General features: G+C 44.1%; 3 protein-coding genes across 5 annotated transcripts in view; all 3 read left to right on the forward strand.

Annotated features, from left to right (window-relative positions):
* Positions 1 to 7636, forward strand: part of cdk15 (cyclin-dependent kinase 15) — a 24830-nt gene extending 17194 nt beyond the window's left edge. For 2 of the 3 annotated variants that reach the window (XM_054777913.1, XM_054777914.1), the window contains 7 exons: positions 699 to 822; positions 887 to 1007; positions 1083 to 1176; positions 1251 to 1314; positions 1883 to 1931; positions 2040 to 2182; positions 2253 to 7636. In XM_054777913.1, coding sequence (XP_054633888.1) covers positions 699 to 822; positions 887 to 1007; positions 1083 to 1176; positions 1251 to 1314; positions 1883 to 1931; positions 2040 to 2182; positions 2253 to 2365 — 708 coding nt within the window. In that variant the 3' untranslated portion in view covers positions 2366 to 7636. Of the gene's footprint in view, positions 1 to 698; positions 823 to 886; positions 1008 to 1082; positions 1177 to 1250; positions 1315 to 1743; positions 1932 to 2039; positions 2183 to 2252 lie in introns of those variants that run through there. The other variant, XR_008570576.1, reaches the window with a different exon arrangement.
* On the forward strand, positions 3240 to 15481 carry LOC129193410 (pro-opiomelanocortin-like). Its single transcript, XM_054797801.1, has 4 exons — positions 3240 to 3281; positions 9983 to 10045; positions 14828 to 14945; positions 15023 to 15481. The coding sequence occupies exons 2-4, from the start codon at positions 9984 to 9986 to the stop codon at positions 15479 to 15481; spliced, it is 639 nt and encodes a 212-aa protein (XP_054653776.1). The 5' UTR covers positions 3240 to 3281; position 9983.
* Positions 7642 to 11738, forward strand: LOC129182083 (frizzled-7-A-like). Its single transcript, XM_054777912.1, has one exon. It carries the CDS (start codon positions 7642 to 7644, stop codon positions 9295 to 9297), a length of 1656 nt encoding a protein of 551 aa, XP_054633887.1. The 3' UTR covers positions 9298 to 11738.
* Positions 15482 to 19924: the final 4443 nt, after the last annotated feature.

A 19924-nucleotide genomic window follows, 5' to 3' on the forward strand; every position in this document is an offset into this window, starting at 1 on the left:
AGCCAGAAATGTTTGATTGTGGTGGCCAAGGTGAGACCATCACTCACATGGGGCGGGGGCAATAAGTTGATGTCTGAATTGTCTAGATGGCCACCACTGCTTTAGGAGCGTCTATGAGAGCAATTCATAGCTGAGAAGTGTGCTGAGGACATGTTTTCTACCTATAGCTTGGGGATTCTTCTCCCTATCATGGCGGCAGGGCATAACACGGAAGTGGATGCCGATGGCCACTCCTGTTTGAACTCGACTCCTTGGTTTACATGCCCGCTCGTGCTGCTACAGAGAGCTTGCAGTATTAACAGACATACAGTATGTACTCAAGAATACTGTACACAGTGAGAAAACTTGAGTGGAGCCGACCAAAGTAATCACGGAAAACATTCCTTCCGCTTGCGCTTCATGCAAGACGCTTTGACTGACAGCTCCTCCGCACAGGAAGTTGTGTGTTGCAGTCAAATGCGTCCAAGTTAGGCTGAACTAATGTTCTGCACCACAGAGAGCATTTGTCAAAATTGTCCCCCGGCCGTGGGGGTGGCCACTGGGGTGGCTGGACAGCGACCAAGGGTGGCCACCCCGTAGCTCCCCCACTGGCTCTGTGCTACACTTTGGACACTCCCGGTGTTTCGTCTTCAACGATGTAAACATGCTTTAGTGTCCCCCAAGTACAGAAAAATCCTCAACAGACCCTCTCCTTGTAGATCTTCATGTTCCAGCTGTTGCGGGGCCTCACCTTCATCCATGGTCGCCAGATCCTCCACCGCGACCTGAAGCCTCAGAACCTGCTCATCAGCTACTTGGGAGAACTCAAACTGGCTGATTTTGGTAGGTTTCTTCATGTGGGCCGTGCCTATTGCTGCGCTAACACCTCCTCGGATTCTACATGCAGGTCTGGCCCGGTCCAAGTCTGTCCCCTGCCAGAGTTTCTCATCAGACGTAGTTACACTGTGGTATCGGCCCCCGGATGTTCTGCTGGGTTCTACAGATTATTCCACAGCTCTGGATATCTGGTACGTTGTGCTTCAGCTCGGATGTATGAAGAACACCACGATGAGGAAACTTGAAAGCGTTTTGATGTGTGTCAGGGGTGCGGGGTGCATCTTTGTGGAGATGCTGCAGGGGGCGCCGGCTTTCCCTGGACTCACTGACGTGTTCGACCAGCTGCGGAAAATCTGGACGGTTGGTACCGTTACCTTAGAAACTGAGACGCTACTAAGCTCCACCACCTGTCACACCTGACCTGTTCCCTGCAGGTCCTTGGTGTCCCGTCAGAGGACAACTGGCCTGGGCTGACCCGACTGCCCAATTATCAACCAGGTCAGACCTACCTGTACCGACCTATCGTGTTGTGTAAAGTCCTTTTCCAAAACCGATTGAATGAGCCCTTTGCAGTTTCACTGTACAGGTCGGTGTGTACTTAGACTTGCATGGCTTCATCTTTGAGACAAGCAGTACCTACTCACCAGAGACTCCTTAGCATTGTCACAGGTACTCCATGGTCCTACCAGGTACTGTTTCCTGGAGCTGGTCAGCCAGACCATCAGGATATGAACCGTAAAGCCCCAGTGATCATTTGTTAGCCATCCTGACCAAGTATTTAACGACAGTGCAAGCTTGCTCATTGGATGCCCCACTTTTTGTACCATTCCAAAAGTTACTGCCAAAAATGTCTCGTTTGCGTACACTGTCTCGGCTACCCAGCAAAGCATCCACTCATGAATGCTGAGTGACAAATATCCTGTACAGCTTCATGGGGAGAGAGTGAGGATGTTGCAGTACACTTGGTGTCCACTCGGAGGGGCCATCAGACTGCTGATGCTGTCACATGATTGAAATGTCACATGACAGCACGAATGAGGAGGTCTTCATGGCCTTTTTGTTGCAGACTGGTCTCTTCCCTCCAAGTCGAAGCCAATTCGCTGTGTATGGAAAAGGTGAGGAAGGAAAAGCTGCAGATATTAGGTGTTAAAGTGCTAACCCCCCAATGCAGTCATGCTAACAATAAAGTGAATCATCATTTGTCTCTGCTGTGTGTGGATCAGGTTAAACCAGCTTCCATCCAAAACTGAAGATCTTGTCCAGAAGATGCTGATGTTGGCGCCCGCCGACCGGATGTCGGCGCCAGACGCCCTGCACCACCCGTACTTCAGCACCCTGCCGCAGCCCATCATGCACCTGAGGGACAGTAAGAGCCCATCCCGTCACGGACGTGCTGCTCATTGAACATTCCAAGTCACCTTGATGTCTCTCGGCAGCCGTGTCCATCTTCAAGGTGCCCGGCGTCTACCTTGAGACTGAGGTCCGTGACACCTTCAACCCCAGCAGGCGAGTCAGACCTTCACTGCTTCCGACCGCCAAGTTTTGGTGACAACATCAACTCAAGCAATCGGGTGCTAACAGTCAAAGCTCTTCTCAGCTCAAAGGGAAAGTCGTCATTTCCTGCTCGCATCTGTTAGCAGCTGCTGAGTGTTCAGATGTCTCCCAAGAGCTGCCACGAACAATTCATCCCTTCATTCATTTGGAAAAAGTCCTTGTCGATTACACAGAATAACAATTTGAAGCGTCTGCAAGGCTTCTCAATGAAGGCTGGCAGGAAGTACTCGTCCTAATTGTCCCATTTGAAAAGTGCTCATTGATGATTTCACATGTTTTACCAAACAAGCAGTGACGTGCACCCAGGGGGGAAACGGGTAAGGCAGAAAGAAAATGAGGATAACATGAAAGAAATAGGAATGCAGTAGTACCTCGCATAACATAAACCTCCTTTTACATAAATTCCACTGAACATAAAAAATTTATGTAAAGTTTTTGCTTCGTATTACAGAAGAAATGCCATATAACATAAAGCGTCAAGTCAGTGCAAGTCTTTTTTTTTCAATCAACTTTATTAATGCCTCAAGTCGGTGCATGTTCAGACTAACACTTGGTGACGCCTTCTGACGCTTCACGCTCTCGTTGGCTGATTTTCGGGGCACCGCCTCCGCTCTCATCTCATTGGCTGATTATCGGGGCACCGCCTCCGCTCTCATCTCATTGGCTGACTTATCCCGCGCGTACGTGAGTTTGTGTGAGAGACAGGCTTATCCCTTCAACCTCCTTCCTCTTCGTAGTCGCCCTGAAACTAACAAACAATTAAGTTACAAATTCAAATTTTGCACACAGCATTATCGTGTAGTGCGTGTGCGTTTGTCTGTGAGACCAGCTGACTCTTAGACTCTTTGAGGCTAGTCCTCCTCCTCCTTCCTGCCTCCACTTGTGCTCCTGATCAAGACATCTCGTGAACGGTAAGATTGTTTTTGATTTTCAGTTTTATTCATTTACAGTAATCTTATTTATTACTTTATTTTATATTGGAATGTTACTCTACTATGTTTATGCTAACGTTTTCTTATATTTTCTCAGTATATTTGGTGGACTTTGAATATTTTGAAGGCCCAATAGGGGTGAGTTTGGGAAGATCTTGGAACGGATTAGGCTATTTACATGTATTTTACGCTTCGTAGAACATAAAATCCCTATAACATAAAGGTTCTTGGGACGGATTATTTACGTTGTAGGGGCGTCTACTGTACTTGTGTCACAAACTGCAGAAGCAGGAAGGAAGTGCGAGGAAAAAGAAGAAAGAAAGAAGCTCCCAGGTGGGCTAAGTAGAAGGCTCCAGCTCGCGCCAGCTGTGCATGAACACAAAAGTAAAGGCAGCTGAAAAAGCAGCAAATGAAACAGGAAGAGGAACAAAATAAAGGCATGAAAACCTGAACTAAGGCATAAAGTAACAAACAGTTTGAGTTGAATGAAATTATAAAAGTATTGTCTGTATGAGTCCAATCATTTTCTGAAGTAACATTGCTGAATTTCCTCATGAAATCCTGAGCAGAAACCTAAGATGAGGCTGCAGCTTCTCTCTCCTCTCCTCCTGACTGCACGGCACAGTCTGCTGCCTGACTGCGCTGAGTTATATCATGTTGCAGAAACGTTTCTTCTACACTAATCCCTCCGTTATGGCGGTTCATTGCTTCCAGAACCCAAGCCTGCTTTCCACACAGTAGGCTTCCTTATTTACAAATGGAATATTTTGGTAGTTAGAGCATAGAAGACCTGTTTACCACCTTCTAAATACACTTTTTAACATCATTAGAGCCCTCTAGACATGAAATAACACCCCTATAGTCACCTTTACACTCCTATTACCCAATATAGTAGACATAATAAGAGAAGATAGGCCATAGAAAACCTGTTTACCACTTTCTAAATACACTTTTTAACATCATTAGAGCCCTCTAGACATGAAATAACACCCCTATAGTCACCGTTACACTCCTATTACCCAATATAGGAGACATAATAAGAGAAGATAGGCCATAGAAAACCTGTTTACCACCTTCTAAATACACTTTTTAACATCATTAGAGCCCTCTAGACATGAAATAACACCCCTATAGTCACCTTTACACTCCTATTAACCAATATAGTAGCCATAATAAGAGAAGATAGGCCATAGAAAACCTGTTTACCACCTTCTAAATACACTTTTTAACATCATTAGAGCCCTCTAGACATGAAATAACACCCCTATAGTCACCTTTACACTCCTATTAACCAATATAGTAGCCATAATAAGAGAAGATAGGACATAGAAAACCTGTTTACCACCTTCTAAATACACTTTTTAACATCATTAGAGCCCTCTAGACATGAAATAACACCCCTATAGTCACCTTTACACTCCTATTAACCAATATAATAGCCATAATAAGAGAAGATAGGACATAGAAAACCTGTTTACCACCTTCTAAATACACTTTTTAACATGATTAGAGCCCTCTAGACGTGAACTAACACCCCTATAGTCACCATTACACTCCTATTACCCAATATAGTAGACATAATAAGTGGAAATTCGACATATAAGACTTGTGCTGGTGTGTGTTGCTCCAAAGGAGTAAAAAAGTCCGACGGAATCAGTGCCTCATCAGCCATGAACCTCACCACACATCACTGGAAACAAATATTGGAAAAGATGGCTTGACAAAAATCAATGCTACTGCTGCAAAATCATTAGCTGGACATGCTAATATTAGCGACCACCACAGCTGTTATTTCTCCTGACGTAAGAAGCACGTTATACTGATTTTTTGACTTGCTTTGTTTACACGTCACTTGTGCCACTTTGTGTTGGCGCTACGTAGGACAAGTTTGTTTTTTTGTTGTGAAACTTGTCGGCGATGTCAAACAAAAGTGTGTTCCCAAGCAAAAAGTAGCTTTCCCCTAACGCCTTGATGAGAATATCATCATCAGCTTTGATTGACAGCAAGCGGCATGGAGATAAAAGCTTGGTGTGAATATTAACCGCTTGTTTGTTTTCCTCACACATTCATTCCAACTATTTGACATAAATAAACATCAGGCTTTGATTTTTGCTCTCCGTAGAACGTGACAATTATCTGAAAACGTCTTATTTTGATAAGCTTTTTATTGCTAATGGCATGCAAGCGATCAAAGTTGAAAGGAAGTGCTGCATTCTTTTCATCTTTCAAAGTCTAGCGAAAAAGTCAAGGTTGAAGTGTGTGTGTGTGTGTGTGTGTGTGTGTGTTATTCAGTAAAAGTAGAAAAGAATTCATAGAAAAAGTCATAGTAATACTAATAGGAACCATTCTACGCTCCCTCACTGCATTGCGTTTTTTCAAGTAATATTTAATAATGGCTGTTTGGTGGCTAACGATGGCCCATGTAGTCCAAAGACACAGAAAGACAAGTTGTACGTAGCACTGTGGTCGTTAGGACTCGGTACCTTTCACACTGCATGGAGACTGGCTGCTGAACCAGCAGAACCCAGACCACATGCCATGGCTGAGACAGACACGCCATGGCAGACAACGTTCTCCTCTCATTCAGTGTGGAAGTGGTAAGCTTTTGTCGTCTCCTTCCCCATTCCATTTTGAAACACTTAAATTTAGAATAAGTAAATTGGAGAGGCTAACTAGTTAGCTTAGTAGCTTGCTTTGCTAGCGGCAGCCGTCTGTTATGTCCCTTCAGTGATCCCGTAGCTTGCACAATGTGATGTAAACAAAGTATAGGAGTGTAAAGGTGACTATAGGGGTGTTATTTCATGTCTACAGGGCTCTAATCATGTTAAAACTCGTATTTAGAACGTCGAAAACTTTTTTTTTCCAATGTTTTCTATGTTCTAACTACCAAAATATTCCATTTATTAACATATATTTGTATTACTCATATATTCATTTAACACGGTCGGGTCTGGAACCAATGAAGCGCCATAAATGAGGGATTACTGTAACAGTAAATAGTCAGTGAAAAAAGTCATTAGGTACAGTTACTAGTTACTTTCCCAAACAAGAACTGGATGTGTAATGGAAAGAGTCCATCACAAAAGTAATCAATTAGTTTTGCAAACACTGTACAGTGGAATCTTGGTTAGTGTCATGATTCCCTTCCAGAAGCTCCGACTCTAACCCACATCTCCTCTAACCCTAACCTACCCAAAACCAACTCTAACCCACACCTTTTCTAACCCAACTGTAACCCAGACCTACTCTAACCTAAATCTAGTGTAATCCCATAAGAAATGATGCCAATCCAATTCCTCCCTTGCAGGAAGCCAAAGAAGACATCTTTTTATACGGCATCAAACTATTGTCACTGCATGGAAATGATGAATGAACATTGAATGTACCTTTACCTTCCTTGAAGATGTGATTGTTGCCAAATGCACCAACACAGACACCACCTTCCTGTTGGACTACGGGTTGCCATGTCTGTATTCTTATATACATACATTAAAAATGCAAAAAACAGCCATCATTTTATGACAATAAAGTCAAAATATTAAAAAAAAAGAATAAAAAGGTGCAATTTTACCAGAATAAAGTCGTAATATGATGAGGAAAAATGTCATGTCATGTTAGTAGCATAGAGTAATAATTAAATAATGTAAAAAAAAAAAAAAAAAAAGTGGTAATATGAGAAACAAAACAAACTAAAGTTGTCATTTTTGGAAAATTGGATTGGGGAAAAAGTTATGTAATGGGAATAAAGTCATAATAGTATGAGAAAACACTCATTATGTGGTCCTCATTGTTGGGAAAAAGTTTGGACACCCTGGTTGTACCGCGTAGGAACATGTGCTGGAACACAGTTAGCGCTTTTACTTTGAAGGTGTGCACCATCTTTACCAACGGAGCACGGGGAATCAAAAGCATCTCGCTGGGAATTGTTTTGAAGACTCCTCAGCACCTGGTCTCCTTCCCATGGCGGATGTCCTTGTGAGCATTCCAGACGGTTCTCTGGTGTGGAAATCCTTGCTGAGCTCGGAAAAGCTTTCAGTTATTTTTACCACAACATTTCTTTTGTTCTGTCAGTGACTGCCTGTGGCCCCGCCTCCTGAGCCAATCAGTGCCAAGAGAGCATCTGATTGGTGCCAACCCACGATGGAGCGGAAGACCCTCCGACTGCAGATGAGTGCTAGAGCGGGGGTCTGCACATGCAAGCGAGCTGGGGGTCTGAAGACACACATGAGAAGAAGAAGAAGAAGGTGAGCTGCAACATTGTGCGTGAAAGCAGAAGTGCAAGCTGGAGGTTGGAGCCCGTTAGCAGACCTCATTTTCCCCCCTCGGGGTAAAGACGACCATGGCAGCAGCAGGGGGGACCCGGCCGTGGTGGTTGAGTTACGCTCTCCCCCTGCTCTTGCTGCCACGCTCCGCTCAGCAACAGCAGGGCTTTTCGATGCCAGAACACGGTCTTTGCCAGACCATCTCCATCCCGCTGTGCACTGACATGGCCTACAACCAGACCATCATGCCCAACCTGCTAGGCCACACCAACCAAGAGGACGCCGGGCTGGAGGTTCACCAGTTCTACCCGCTCGTCAAAGTCCAGTGCTCGGGGGACCTCCAGTTCTTCCTGTGCTCCATGTACGTGCCCGTGTGCACGGTTCTAGAGCAGGCCATCCCACCCTGCAGGACTCTGTGTAACCGGGCTCGACAGGGCTGTGAGGCGCTCATGAATAAATTTGGCTTTCAGTGGCCCGAGAAGCTGCACTGTGAGAACTTCCCTGTCCATGGCGCCGGAGAGATCTGCGTGGGTCAGAACACATCTGAGAGCAGCGATCCAATGACGGATCCTTCACCAGATCTCCCAGAGCCGTTCAACTCACCGTCATTTGCCGTCAGGAACCCGACTTTCTCCTGCCCGTCACAGCTGAAGGTGCCAGCCTACCTCGGCTACCGCTTTCTTGGCGCTGACGACTGCGGTGCCCCCTGCGAGGTGTCCACGCCCGGCGGACTGATGTACTTCAGAGAGGAGGAAGTCAAGTTTGGACGGCTGTGGGTTGTCTGTTGGGCTCTGCTGTGCTGCGTCAGCACTCTCTTCACCATCCTCACGTACGGCGTAGACGCGCAGCGGTTTCGCTACCCGGAGAAACCCTTGGTCTTTCTCTCTGGCTGCTGCTTCATGGTGGCGCTGGTGCACGTCGCCGGCTTCCTGCTGGAGGACAAAGTCATCTGTTTGGACAAGATGAAAGCGGACGGTTGGAAGATGGTGGTTCAGGGTACCAAGGAAGAGGGCTGCACCATCCTTTTCATGGTGGCCTACTTCTTCAGCACGGCCAGCTCCATCTGGTGGGTCATTCTGTCGCTCTCCTGGTTTCTGGCGGCGGGGATGAAGTGGGGTCACGAAGCCATCGAGGCCAATTCCAGACACTTCCACCTGGTGGCGTGGACCATGCCAGCTTTGAAAACCGCCGCCATCTTGGCGATAGGACAGGTGGAGGGCGACCTTCTCACCGGTGTGTGCTACGTGGGCGTGTACAATGTTGACGCGCTGCGGGTCTTCGTGCTGGCACCGCTCTTGATCTGCCTCTTCCTCGGGACCTCCTTCCTGCTGGCCGGCTTCATCTCGCTCTTTCGCATTCGCTCCATCATCATGCTTGGCGGCGCTGAGGCTGACAAGCTGGAGAAGCTGATGGTGCGGCTCGGCGTGTTCAGCGTGCTGTACGTGCTACCCGCCACCACCGTGGTGGCCTGCCACTTCTACGAGCAGACCCTCCGACCGCGCTGGGAACACACGTGGCGCGTGCTGACGTGCGAGCAATTCGCCCTTCCGTGTCCTTCTGGAAACTTTGCTCCGACAACGCCGGACTTGACCGTGTTCATGATCAAGTACCTGATGACCATGGTTGGTGGGATCACATCAGGGTTCTGGATCTGGTCTGGAAAGACCGTGCAGTCCTGGCGCCACTTTTATAAGAGACTGAGCGGCTCAGAGCTGGAAGACGTGGCGCTATAAGGCAGGTGGGGTCAGACCGCTATGTTATGTTGCTACTTTGGTGCTACAGCTAACGCCAAGGCACTAAGGGCGTATTCACGTCTTTTCTGCTTCTTGCTTTCTCTTTATGTTTTAATGCTTGAAAAGGCTTCACTTTTCCCAAGAATACGCACAGTTAGCTTAAAAACGCATAGTTTTGGACTACTAATAGGCCGTATTCAAGCAGCAAACAGCAGGATTTATTCATTGGTATATTTTGAAAGAGCAGGGAACTGGAGGGGACGACTTATGACGTATGTCAGTGGCCGTTCTTTCTCATCACAAATGACAGTTTTTGCTGTCTTTTGGTTTGTCCTGTCAGCGTGTTTGGTTTCGCTTTTACGCCGGGTGCCCTCCCGTTCATTGTACATTTGAAAGGCAAACATATGAAACTTCCAATCTAATGGAAAAGGACAGGAAGTGATTGTTTGACCTTTGTTTGCTTTTTCCAGGCAGGAACACACAGCAAAAAAAAAAAAGACAAACAACTGTTGGCCTCTTTGATGCTTTTAATTTTGTTAACAGGCTACAAACGTAAACGTGCTCAATAAAAAAAAGTGACTGATGATTCATTGTGTTATTATTTTTAATGTTTTCTCCTTACATTTGTCCCTTTTGTTCAGTTATCCATTTTTGCTGTACTTTTCTTGTTTCTTTGTATTTTTAGAATGGCCAATAAAAAACACGCGGTTCTTGGGACACCTGCGGTTAACGACAATGCAAGGTCCCGGTGAGCCACCATCCATGAAAAACACTGAAATATGACTTAGGAAAAACGGCAAATTCCACAATATGTTGTCCAAACATTGACTTTACTTGCTTTCATGTTTGTGTTTGTGTTTTCCGTCATTTCATTTGGACCCGCGTGCATCAGTTTAGACGTTTGTGTTGGCCTGCGCCACATTCTAAAAGAAATAAATATAAGAAAACTAAAAAAAAAACTAGAATGAAGTCAAAATACAAAGAGTTATTTTAGGAGAAGGACCTGGTCATATGATGAGGATCATTTTAGTAGCACAGAGTTGGGATATTAAAGAAACAAGACCTTATCTTTCAAAAAAGTTGGAATATGAGAAAGAAAATAACGTCATTTATGGACAATCGGATTGGGGGTAGAGTTACGATGTTACGAGAGTAGAGCCAAAATATGAGAATAAAGTGACAATTATGAGAAGAAAGTTAGAATAGTTGGAAATGTTAACAAAAACAACAGTAGAAATGCAAATAAGGTCAAAGTATGAATAGAAAATGTCTTATTCTAACGAGAAAAACGTCACAATTTGACAAGAATAAACCTGTGAAGAAAAAAATGTCAATTAGTTGAAATATTAAAGACGTAAGATGTCAGAACCAAACAAAAGCAAATCGTGTTTGGCAAATGAGTTGTTCCGTGTTTTGAAGCTGCTAGAAAGTCCTTGAAGTGGTCACAGGGAAAGAAAAGATCAACACACGCTGCTGGTGTTGGGCTGCTGATCAGTATGGAATCACAGGAGTGCCAAAATTAAAAGGCAATACGTGTGGAAATACAAAGACAATCAATAACACAAAAGTATACAAATGTGGTCATATTTTTTGGACAATTTTGTCTTTGTTTTTCTGTATTGTCTTTGTTTTTTACAATTTGCCGTTGTTTTTCCTGTTTTGTATTTGTCTTTTCCACTTGCGTTTTGTCATTGCCTTTAGTAATAGCATGCAAATGCGGAAGGATGACGACTACTCCACACGTGATTACACGATTCCTGCTTGCAGGGGCTATGTAGTTAAGGAAACTCGGGAGCCCGGAAATATGTCACGGACACAAAGTAGACGCAAATACATGTTTATCAAAAGGAAACGGGGAAATTTAAATATGATGGATGTGGACGAATTGAGAAGAGGTGTTCAACGAGAATTATGAGCAATTGCTCGGTTGGTGGAAAAAGTCATGGAAGGTTTTGATTTAAAAAAAGTCTTTAAAGGCTATATCTTTGTTGATGAATGCAGATATGGATGAAGCTGTGTGGCAATCTTTAAGAGGTAAATGCCTTATTGTATCTTATTTAAATTTCCCCCGTCTACGTTTGAATGACCCGCCCACAGTCATCCTTCCGCAACAATACCTGACACTCTCATTGTGTCACGCTGGAAAACAGCAATGATCACAAAGGTCTTCACCAATACCGTACAGTATATGTACTGTACAGTACAGTATATGCACAGTATGTGTACTGTATTTACAGTACAGTACAGTATGTGTACTGTATGTACAGTATTCACACTCCTACCGTCAGGCAGACGCTAAAGGAGTTTGAAGTCCAGGACCACAAGGCTGGCAAACAGCTTTTACCCACAGGCCATCAGGCTTCTCAACGAAGCACTCACACACGCCGCACGCAACACACACACACACACTCATAGCACTTTATTTATTTATTTATTTATTTATTTATCTGTATTAATGTCTCTTCTGTTGTTGTTGCTTAATTTATTGGTATTTATGTTTCTTATGTTCTTATTCTTTCTTGTGTTTTCTTTCTTTTCTGGGAGAATGAACAGAATAAGATTTTCATTGCATAGTATAACTGCCTGTTTTACTATGCATATGGTTCATGGTTCATGGTTCATGGTTTTAATTCATCTTGAACATGCATACAAGTCAAACAGTTGCACATCACACAATACAGTTCACAGTTTTGCATGTCCAAAAAGGAGTAGGAAGAAGCAAAGCTTATTTAATCCTACCCCTCATCAGCTTCACATCAATTGCAATACATTCACTCACCTCTTTTTCTTCCAGGTATGCTTTGTAAGGCTACATGACAATGTAGTGCGATCATAACAAGGTTTTCACTTACTACAAGGAAGCTACAGGCATAATGATAACTGATAGAATGATTGAAGAAGTGTTTGATTGATAATGAATGAGTACAGACCATGTACTCACCACAATGAAGAGTTAATAGTCAGTATAGTAATGGTTAGATGTTGTATTGTATGTACACAGTGGTTCAGGTCTCTTCTTCTTTGTATTTTGTGAACATCAACTGCTTGTACTTTTTATTAAAATCGCTCATTGTTGGGCATTGTTTGAGTTCCTTACTCAATCCATTCCACAACTTGATTCCACATACAGAAATGCTGAAAGTTTTCAGTGTTGTCCGTGCATATAGGTGTTTTAGGTTAAATTTTCCTCTCAGATCATATTTCTCCTCTCTTGTTGATAAGAATTGTTTTACATTTTTCGGTAGAAGGTTATTGTTTGCTTTATGCATAATTTTAGCCGTCTGAAGGTTTACTAGATCCGCAAATTTTAATAATTGTGATTTTATAAATAAGGAATTTGTGTGTTCTCTGTAGGCAGCATTATGGATGATCCTGACTGACCTTTTTTGTAGCACAGTTAGTGGCTGAAGTGCACTTTTATAGTTATTGCCCCATAACTCGGCACAATAAGTTAGATATGGTAATATCAGTGAACAGTAGAGCGTATGTAGTGCTTTTTGATCAAGGACAAATTTAGCTTTATTCAGTATTGAGGTGTTTCTTGCCACTTTATGTTTTACATTTTTAATGTGAGATTTCCAGTTCATCTTCTCATCTATTATAACCCCGAGAAATTTATTTTCGTTCGCCCTGTCAATGTCTACCCCATCAATTTGTATTTGCTGGTACGTTTCTTTTTTACACTTACCAAATAGCATTACTTTAGTTTTACTGAGGTTCAGTGATAGTCTGTTTTTATCAAACCATCTTTTTAGTAGAGTTAGTTCATCTGTGATTTGTTGTACTAGCTCTGGTGTGCTGTCTCCAGAACATAATGCGATTGTATCGTCTGCAAATAGTACTAGCTTTAGGTCTCTTGGGACTTTACAGATGTCCTTTATATATGTAGACTGAATAGTTTTGGTCCTAGAATTGACCCCTGGGGAACGCCGCATGATATGTTTAACTCCTCGGACGTATGTTCTCCTAGCTTCACATATTGCCTCCTGTCAGCTAAGTAGCTTTTAACCCAGTTCAAGACTAACCCTCTAATTCCATACCTTTCTAGTTTAGTGATTAGAATATCATGATTAATTGTGTCAAAGGCTTTTGTTAAATCCATAAATACTGCAGCCGTGCACTTTCTATGATCTATAGCATTGGTGATTTCCTCTGTAAGTTCTATCAGTGCCATGGAAGTTGAGATGTTGCTTCTGTATCCGTATTGACTCTCCGTGAGTAACTCATTTTTTTTATAAAGTTGTCCAACCTGTTATTAAATAGTTTTTCAATGATTTTGGAAAATTGTGGCAGTAAGGACACTGGTCGGTAATTTGTGAATTGATGTTTGTTTCCATTTTTATAGATTGGAACTACTTTAGCTATTTTCATTTTATTTGGGAATTTACCTGTCTGGAATGATAGGTTGCTAAGGTACGTTAGCGGTTGTACAATCTCATTTATAACCCTTTTTATCGTTTCCATTTCTATTCCGTTGCAATCGGTTGATGTTTTCGCTTTGAATTTGTTGACAATATCTATGATTTCCTTTTGTGTGACGTTAGTGAGGAACATGGAATTGGGATTATTGTCTATGATCTCATTTCTTTCTTCTACTGGTGGGTAATTTGGGATCTTTGTTTCCAAATCCGGTCCAATATTTACAAAGTAATTGTTGAACTTTTCAACTACCTGATTCATATTATCATATGTGAAACTGATGAGGGGTAGGATTAAATAAGCTTTGCTTCTTCGTACTCCTTTTTGGACATGCAAAATTGTGAATTGTACTATGTGATGTGCTACTGTTTGACTCATGCATGTTCAGGATTAAAACCATGAACCATGATAATAACAAGCCTAGTAGTGCTGTACAACTTTTATCAGCAGTCCGCAGTGCCATCTACTGGTTATTATTATTATTTTTTTTCCCTTTTTTCCTCTACTGGTCAACATTCAAACTGGACGCCAACCTGTCTATAGAGGCCACCTGTCTATAACGGCCACTTTTGCAGACTCCCTCTAGTGGCCGCTATAGACAAGTTTGACTGTATATATATATATATATATATATATATATATATATATATATATATATATATATATATATACCTGTACTATATAATGTACTGTATGTGTAGTAACATATATATATATATACCTGTACTGTTTATGTCAAATGATATTCTGACATTCGACATTGACATCTTTTCTGTTTTTCTTGTACAATGACAACTTTTTGTCTCATAATATTTGGTCTTTTGACAATCAAGTAAAAGGATCAGTTCAAAATATATGTATAAAATAGTGGCAAATACATTTTTCTCAATTATTCCAGCTAAAATCTGAATGAATACATTTGCTGATTTAGCCTGTTATTGTTTCTGTTCCTTCCTTAGTTCCTGTTGTCATGCTTTTATTGTGTAATATTTCCTGGTTGGTTTTGTAATGTTGCATATGGAGAAGTAGATTGATTCTGAGTGTTTGTCCTAAATGTGTCAGTTCTGATGGTTGGATAGAAAAAGGACGTGTCCACTTGTGTGATTGTCAGGATGTGTCCTGCATGGCTATTGGTGTGTGTGGCTCTGGCGGGCGTGTCAAGAGGAACAGTCGGTCAATGTTGGGACCAATCAGAGTGCCAGGAGTCGGACTTGGCGCCGGATGTGATGGTAAAGCTCAACAGCGCTCATTTCCTGTGTGTAGCAGCAACGCACTGACCGGTGTTTGTGTCACTTCCTGTCTGCAGGACTGTCTGCACCTCAGTGACCCCGACGACGCACGACTCCAGCCTCCTCCTCCACGAGACTCCTCTTCCTCCCCAGTCGCCAAACGCTCCTACTCCATGGAGCATTTCTGCTGGGGGAAGCCGGTTGGCCGAAAACGCCGTCCCATCAAAGTGTACACCTCCAGTGGGGTGAGGGACTCAGCGGAAGTGTTCCCTGCTGAAATGAGGCGAGATTTAACCAATGAGCTCCAAGCAGGAGCAGAGGAGGAGGTGACAGAGGAGCAGCTCTTGGACATGGCCCAGAAGAAAGACGGTTCCTACAAGATGAAGCACTTCCGCTGGAGCAGCCCACCCGCCAGCAAACGCTACGGCGGCTTCATGAAGAGCTGGGACCCCGCCGAGCAGGTGCCGCTGGTCACGCCCCTCATCAAAGATGCACAAGTGACACACGCACACAATCATCAGTGTAAATATTCATAAAGTTCTTGCAAACCAACACCCGACTGCTCATTTATTAGCATCATCATCATTATTTGTATTTGTATTTGTATTTGTACTTTATTTATCCCACAGCGGGGAAATTTACTTGTTACAGCAGCAAGCAAGATACGCAAGTAAAGAGTACAGTGTAAAGAAATGTTGACTACAACATGGTTCAGGTGGTGCAGGTGTTATAGAGCCTGACAGCGGTCGGTATAAGGACCTGCGGAACCTCTCCTTCTTACACCGTGGGTGTAACAGTCTGCTGCTGAAGGAGCTGCCCAGGGAAACAACAGTGTCATGTAGCGGGTGAGAGGTGTTGTCCATGATGGATGTCAGCTTAGCCAACATCCTTCTCTCCCCCACTTCCTCCACGGAGTCCAGAGGACCGTCCAGGACAGAGCTCGCTCTCCTGATCAGCCTATTGATCCTGCTCCTGTCCCTGTCCGTGCTGCCCCCTCTCCAGCAGCCCACAGCATAGAAGATGGCTGAGGCCACCACAGAGTCATAAAAGGTCCGTAAAAGAGTCCTGCACACACCAAAGGACCTCAGTCTCCTCAGCAGGTGGAGGCGACTCTGGCCCTTCTTATAGAGGGCGTGGGTGTTGACGGACCAGTCCAGTTTGTTGTTAAGGTGAACACCCAGGAATTTGTAGCTGTCTACAGTACCAACTCTATGTCCGCTCCCTGGATGTTCACCGGTGTGAAATGGGATGTTTTCCTTTGGAAGTTAATGATCATCTCCTTTTCTTGCTGGTGTTGAGTTGCAGCTGGTTAAGCTCACTCCAGCTGACAAAGTCCCTGATGACCGTCCTGTATTCCACATCATTCCCCTCTGAAACACAACCAACAATGGCTGTGTCATCGGAGAACTTCTGGATGTGACACTGTGTGGAGTTGTGTGTGAAGTCCGAGGTGTAGAGGGTGAAGAGGAAAGGGGAGAGCACGGTACCCTGAGGGGCACCTGTGCTGCAGAGTACCATGTCAGACACACAGTGACGGAGCCTCACATACTGTGGTCTGTTGGTGAGGTGGTCTATAACCCATGCATTAATATGGACCACTTGTCTTCCCGTGGATAAGATTCAAGAGAGTTTTATTGTCATGTGCATGGTAAAACAGCAGTTATACTATGCAAAGAAAATCTTATTCTGTTCATTCTCCCAAGAAAAGAAAGAAAACACAAGAAAGAATAAGAATAAGAACATAAGAAACATATATACCAATAAATTAAGCAACAACAAAAAGAAGAGACATTAATACAAATAAATATACAAATAAATAAGTAAATAAATAAAGAAAGAAATAAAGTGCTATGAGTGTGTGCGTGTGTTGCGTGCGGCGTGTGTGAGTGCTTCGTTGAGAAGCCTGATGGCCTGTGGGTAAAAGCTGTTTGCCAGCCTTGTGGTCCTGGACTTCAAACTCCTGTAGCGTCTGCCTGACGGTAGGAGTGTGAATAATGAGTGTTGTGGATGTGTGCTGTCCTTGATGAGGTTGTGTGTTCTTCGTAGGACTCTAGTTTTATAAATGTCTTGCAGTGAGGGGAGGGCTGCCCCAACAATGTTCTGTGAGGTCTTGATCACCCGCTGGAGTGCCTTCCTATCACGTGTTGTACAGTTACCGTACCAAACAGTGATGGAGACGGTAAGGACACTTTCCATAGTGCATCTGTAGAAGCAACTCAGGATTGTGGTGGACATGCCAAATTTCCTCAGTCTTCTCAGGAAGTACAGTCTCCTTTGGGACTTCTTCAGAATTTGTTGGGTGTTGTGAGACCAGGTGAGGTCCTCGCTGATGTGTGTGCCAAGGAACTTGAAGGTTTTCACCCTCTCCACCTCAGTCTCATCAATAAACAGGGGTCTATGCGGCTCCTTTTCCCTTGTTCTTGGGTCGATGATCATCTCTTTAGTCTTCTCTGTATTGAGAAGGAGATTGTTATCACGACACCAAGCTATGAGGTCCGCCACCTCTCTTCTGTATGATGTTTCAACACCACCAGTGATCAGTCCGATGACTGTAGTGTCATCTGCAAATTTAATGATGCTGGTGTTGTTCTGGGAGGCCACGCAATCGTAGGTGAAGAGCGTGTAGAGGAGCGGACTCAGCACACACCCCTGTGGGGTCCCAGTGCTCACAATTCTTGAGCTGGATGTGCGATTGTGGACTCTGACTGACTGGGGCCTGCCTGTGAGAAAGTTAAACACCCAGTTACAGAGGGAGGGAGACAGGCCAAGTGTGAGGAGCTTATCTGTGAGTTTGTGGGGGCTGACTGTATTAAAAGCAGAGCTATAGTCTATTTGTATTTGTACTTTATTTATCCCACAGCGGGGAAATTCACTTGTTACAGCAGCAAGCAAGATACGCAAGTAAAGAGTACAGTGTAAAGAACTGAACAGTGTAAAGAACATATGTCAGAATGCTATGAATAGCATTCTGACATATGTGTCCTGGCCCTGTAGGTGAGAAAGGGCTGTGTGGATGGCAGTGTTGACTGCATCATCCGTGGACCGGTTCTGGCGATATGCAAACTGTAGAGGGTCCACTGTTGCCGCCGGGATGCTCTTTTTGATGTGGGTCATGACTATTCTTTCAAAGCACTTCATAACAATAGGAGTGAGTGCTATAGGGCGATAGTCATTCAAGCAGGTCACATTGCTCTTCTTGGGTACGGGCACTATGGTGGTGGGCTTAAAGCAGGTCGGTACAGATGCTTGTGCAAGCGACAGGTTAAATATGTCAGCAAGCACATCAGCTAGCTCTGATGAGCAAACCCAAAGTGCACGTCCTGAGATGTTGTCTGGGCCTGCTGCTTTTCATGGGTTTGTTTTGTTCAGAACCCTGCGCACATCAGCTGATGTCACCATGAGAGGTGAGTCCTGTGTGCTCCCCAAGTCCAGCCACCCTCTCTGCTCATCAGGAGTTTGGGTGTCAAAGCGGGCATAGAACTCATTCAGTTCATCTGGAAGTGTGGTTTGGCTGGACGTGGCTACGCTACTCCGCTGTCGATAGTCTGTGATGTGCTGGAGCCCCGCCCACATGCGCCGAGGGTCTGAGGTGGAATAGTAGCCCTCCAGCTTCTGTCTGTACTGTCTTTTGGCCTCCCGTATGGACCTCCTCAGGTCATATCTGGCCTTTTTGTAGTCCTCAGCGGTGCCCATGACAAATGCAGTCGAACGAGCACGTAGCTTAGCCCTTACATCACAGTTCATCCACTGTTTTTGGTTAGGGTATTTTCTGTAATACTTGGTGGTGGTAACAGTCTCTATGCATGTGCAGTACAAGCAACAGTACAATCTTCCCTCCCTGCTGCAGTTTTAAACACATCCCAGTTTGTGCAGCCAAAGCAGTCCTGAAGTACTTGATCAGTTTCTTCATTCCACACTTTAACTGCTGTACTTACAGGGGAAGCTTTTTTAAGAAGTTGTCTGTATGTTGGATAAAGGAATATAGAGATGTGGTCAGCCTTTCCAAAGTGGGGTCTTGGAACAGCCTTCAAAGCACCTTGCATGTTGCTGTAGACTTGGTCCAGGATGTTATTTTCCCTTGTGGGAAAGCTCACATGCTGGTAATATTTGGGGAGGACAGTCCTGAGGTTACAGTGGTTGAAATCGCCAGATATAATGAATACAGCGTCTGGGTGTTTAGTATCGTGTTTATCAATGATGTCATGCAGGAGGCCTAGTGCATTAGCGGTGTTAGCTCGTGGTGGAATGTAAACAGCAGTTAAATACACAGGGCTAAACTCACGGACCATCATCCAAACTCACTCATAAGTGCTGGGGGGGGCATGGTCATGCTTTGCTGCCCTCCAGGTAAATAAAAATCTGAAGGCTGTGATTGGCCGGCACGGGATACATTATTTTCTGGGAGTATACGACTCTTTCACAGCCCACCTCTGCATTTCAGATCAGCATTTGCAATAAAAATGAGTGTTGGAACGCATCCATCTGCAAAAACACCCCCCTTCTCCCTTGAGGGACACACAGCACACCTCAATTTCATTGACGCGCATGGAGAGTCCAAAATACTGTACTGTACTGTATATTCAACCCTTTCATCATCATCATGGGACCTTTCATTACATCACAAACACCCATCAATCATCCATCCATGTCTATCATCCATCCATATCCACCATCCATCCATCCATCATCCGTCCATCCATCCATCCATCCATCCATCCATCCATCCATCCATCCATCATCCATCCATCCAGCCATATCCATCATCCATTCACCATCCATTCATCATCCAACCATCATCCATCCATCATACATATATCCATCCATCATTCATCCATGTCCATCATCAATCATTCATCCATATCCACCATCCATCCATCCATCATCCATCCATACATCCATCCAGCCATATCCATCATCCATTCACCATCCATTCATCATCCATCGTCCATCCATCCATATCATCATCCATCCATCATACA

Source organism: Dunckerocampus dactyliophorus, chromosome 1, assembly GCF_027744805.1.
Source record: "Dunckerocampus dactyliophorus isolate RoL2022-P2 chromosome 1, RoL_Ddac_1.1, whole genome shotgun sequence".
In the NCBI taxonomy this organism is placed as follows: Eukaryota; Metazoa; Chordata; class Actinopteri; order Syngnathiformes; family Syngnathidae; genus Dunckerocampus; species Dunckerocampus dactyliophorus.

What these genes read in the sequence shown, in the direction of transcription:
- LOC129182083 (XM_054777912.1), top strand. Translation starts at nt 7,642, where the DNA reads ATGGCAGCAGCAGGGGGGACCCGGCCGTGGTGGTTGAGTTACGCTCTC.
- LOC129193410 (XM_054797801.1), top strand. Translation starts at nt 9,984, where the DNA reads ATGGCCAATAAAAAACACGCGGTTCTTGGGACACCTGCGGTTAACGAC. An exon ending in AACGACAATGCAAGGTCCCG is followed by an intron (nt 10,046 to 14,827) that starts GTGAGCCACCAT and finishes TGTGATTGTCAG; the next exon opens with GATGTGTCCTGCATGGCTAT. An exon ending in ACTTGGCGCCGGATGTGATG is followed by an intron (nt 14,946 to 15,022) that starts GTAAAGCTCAAC and finishes TCCTGTCTGCAG; the next exon opens with GACTGTCTGCACCTCAGTGA.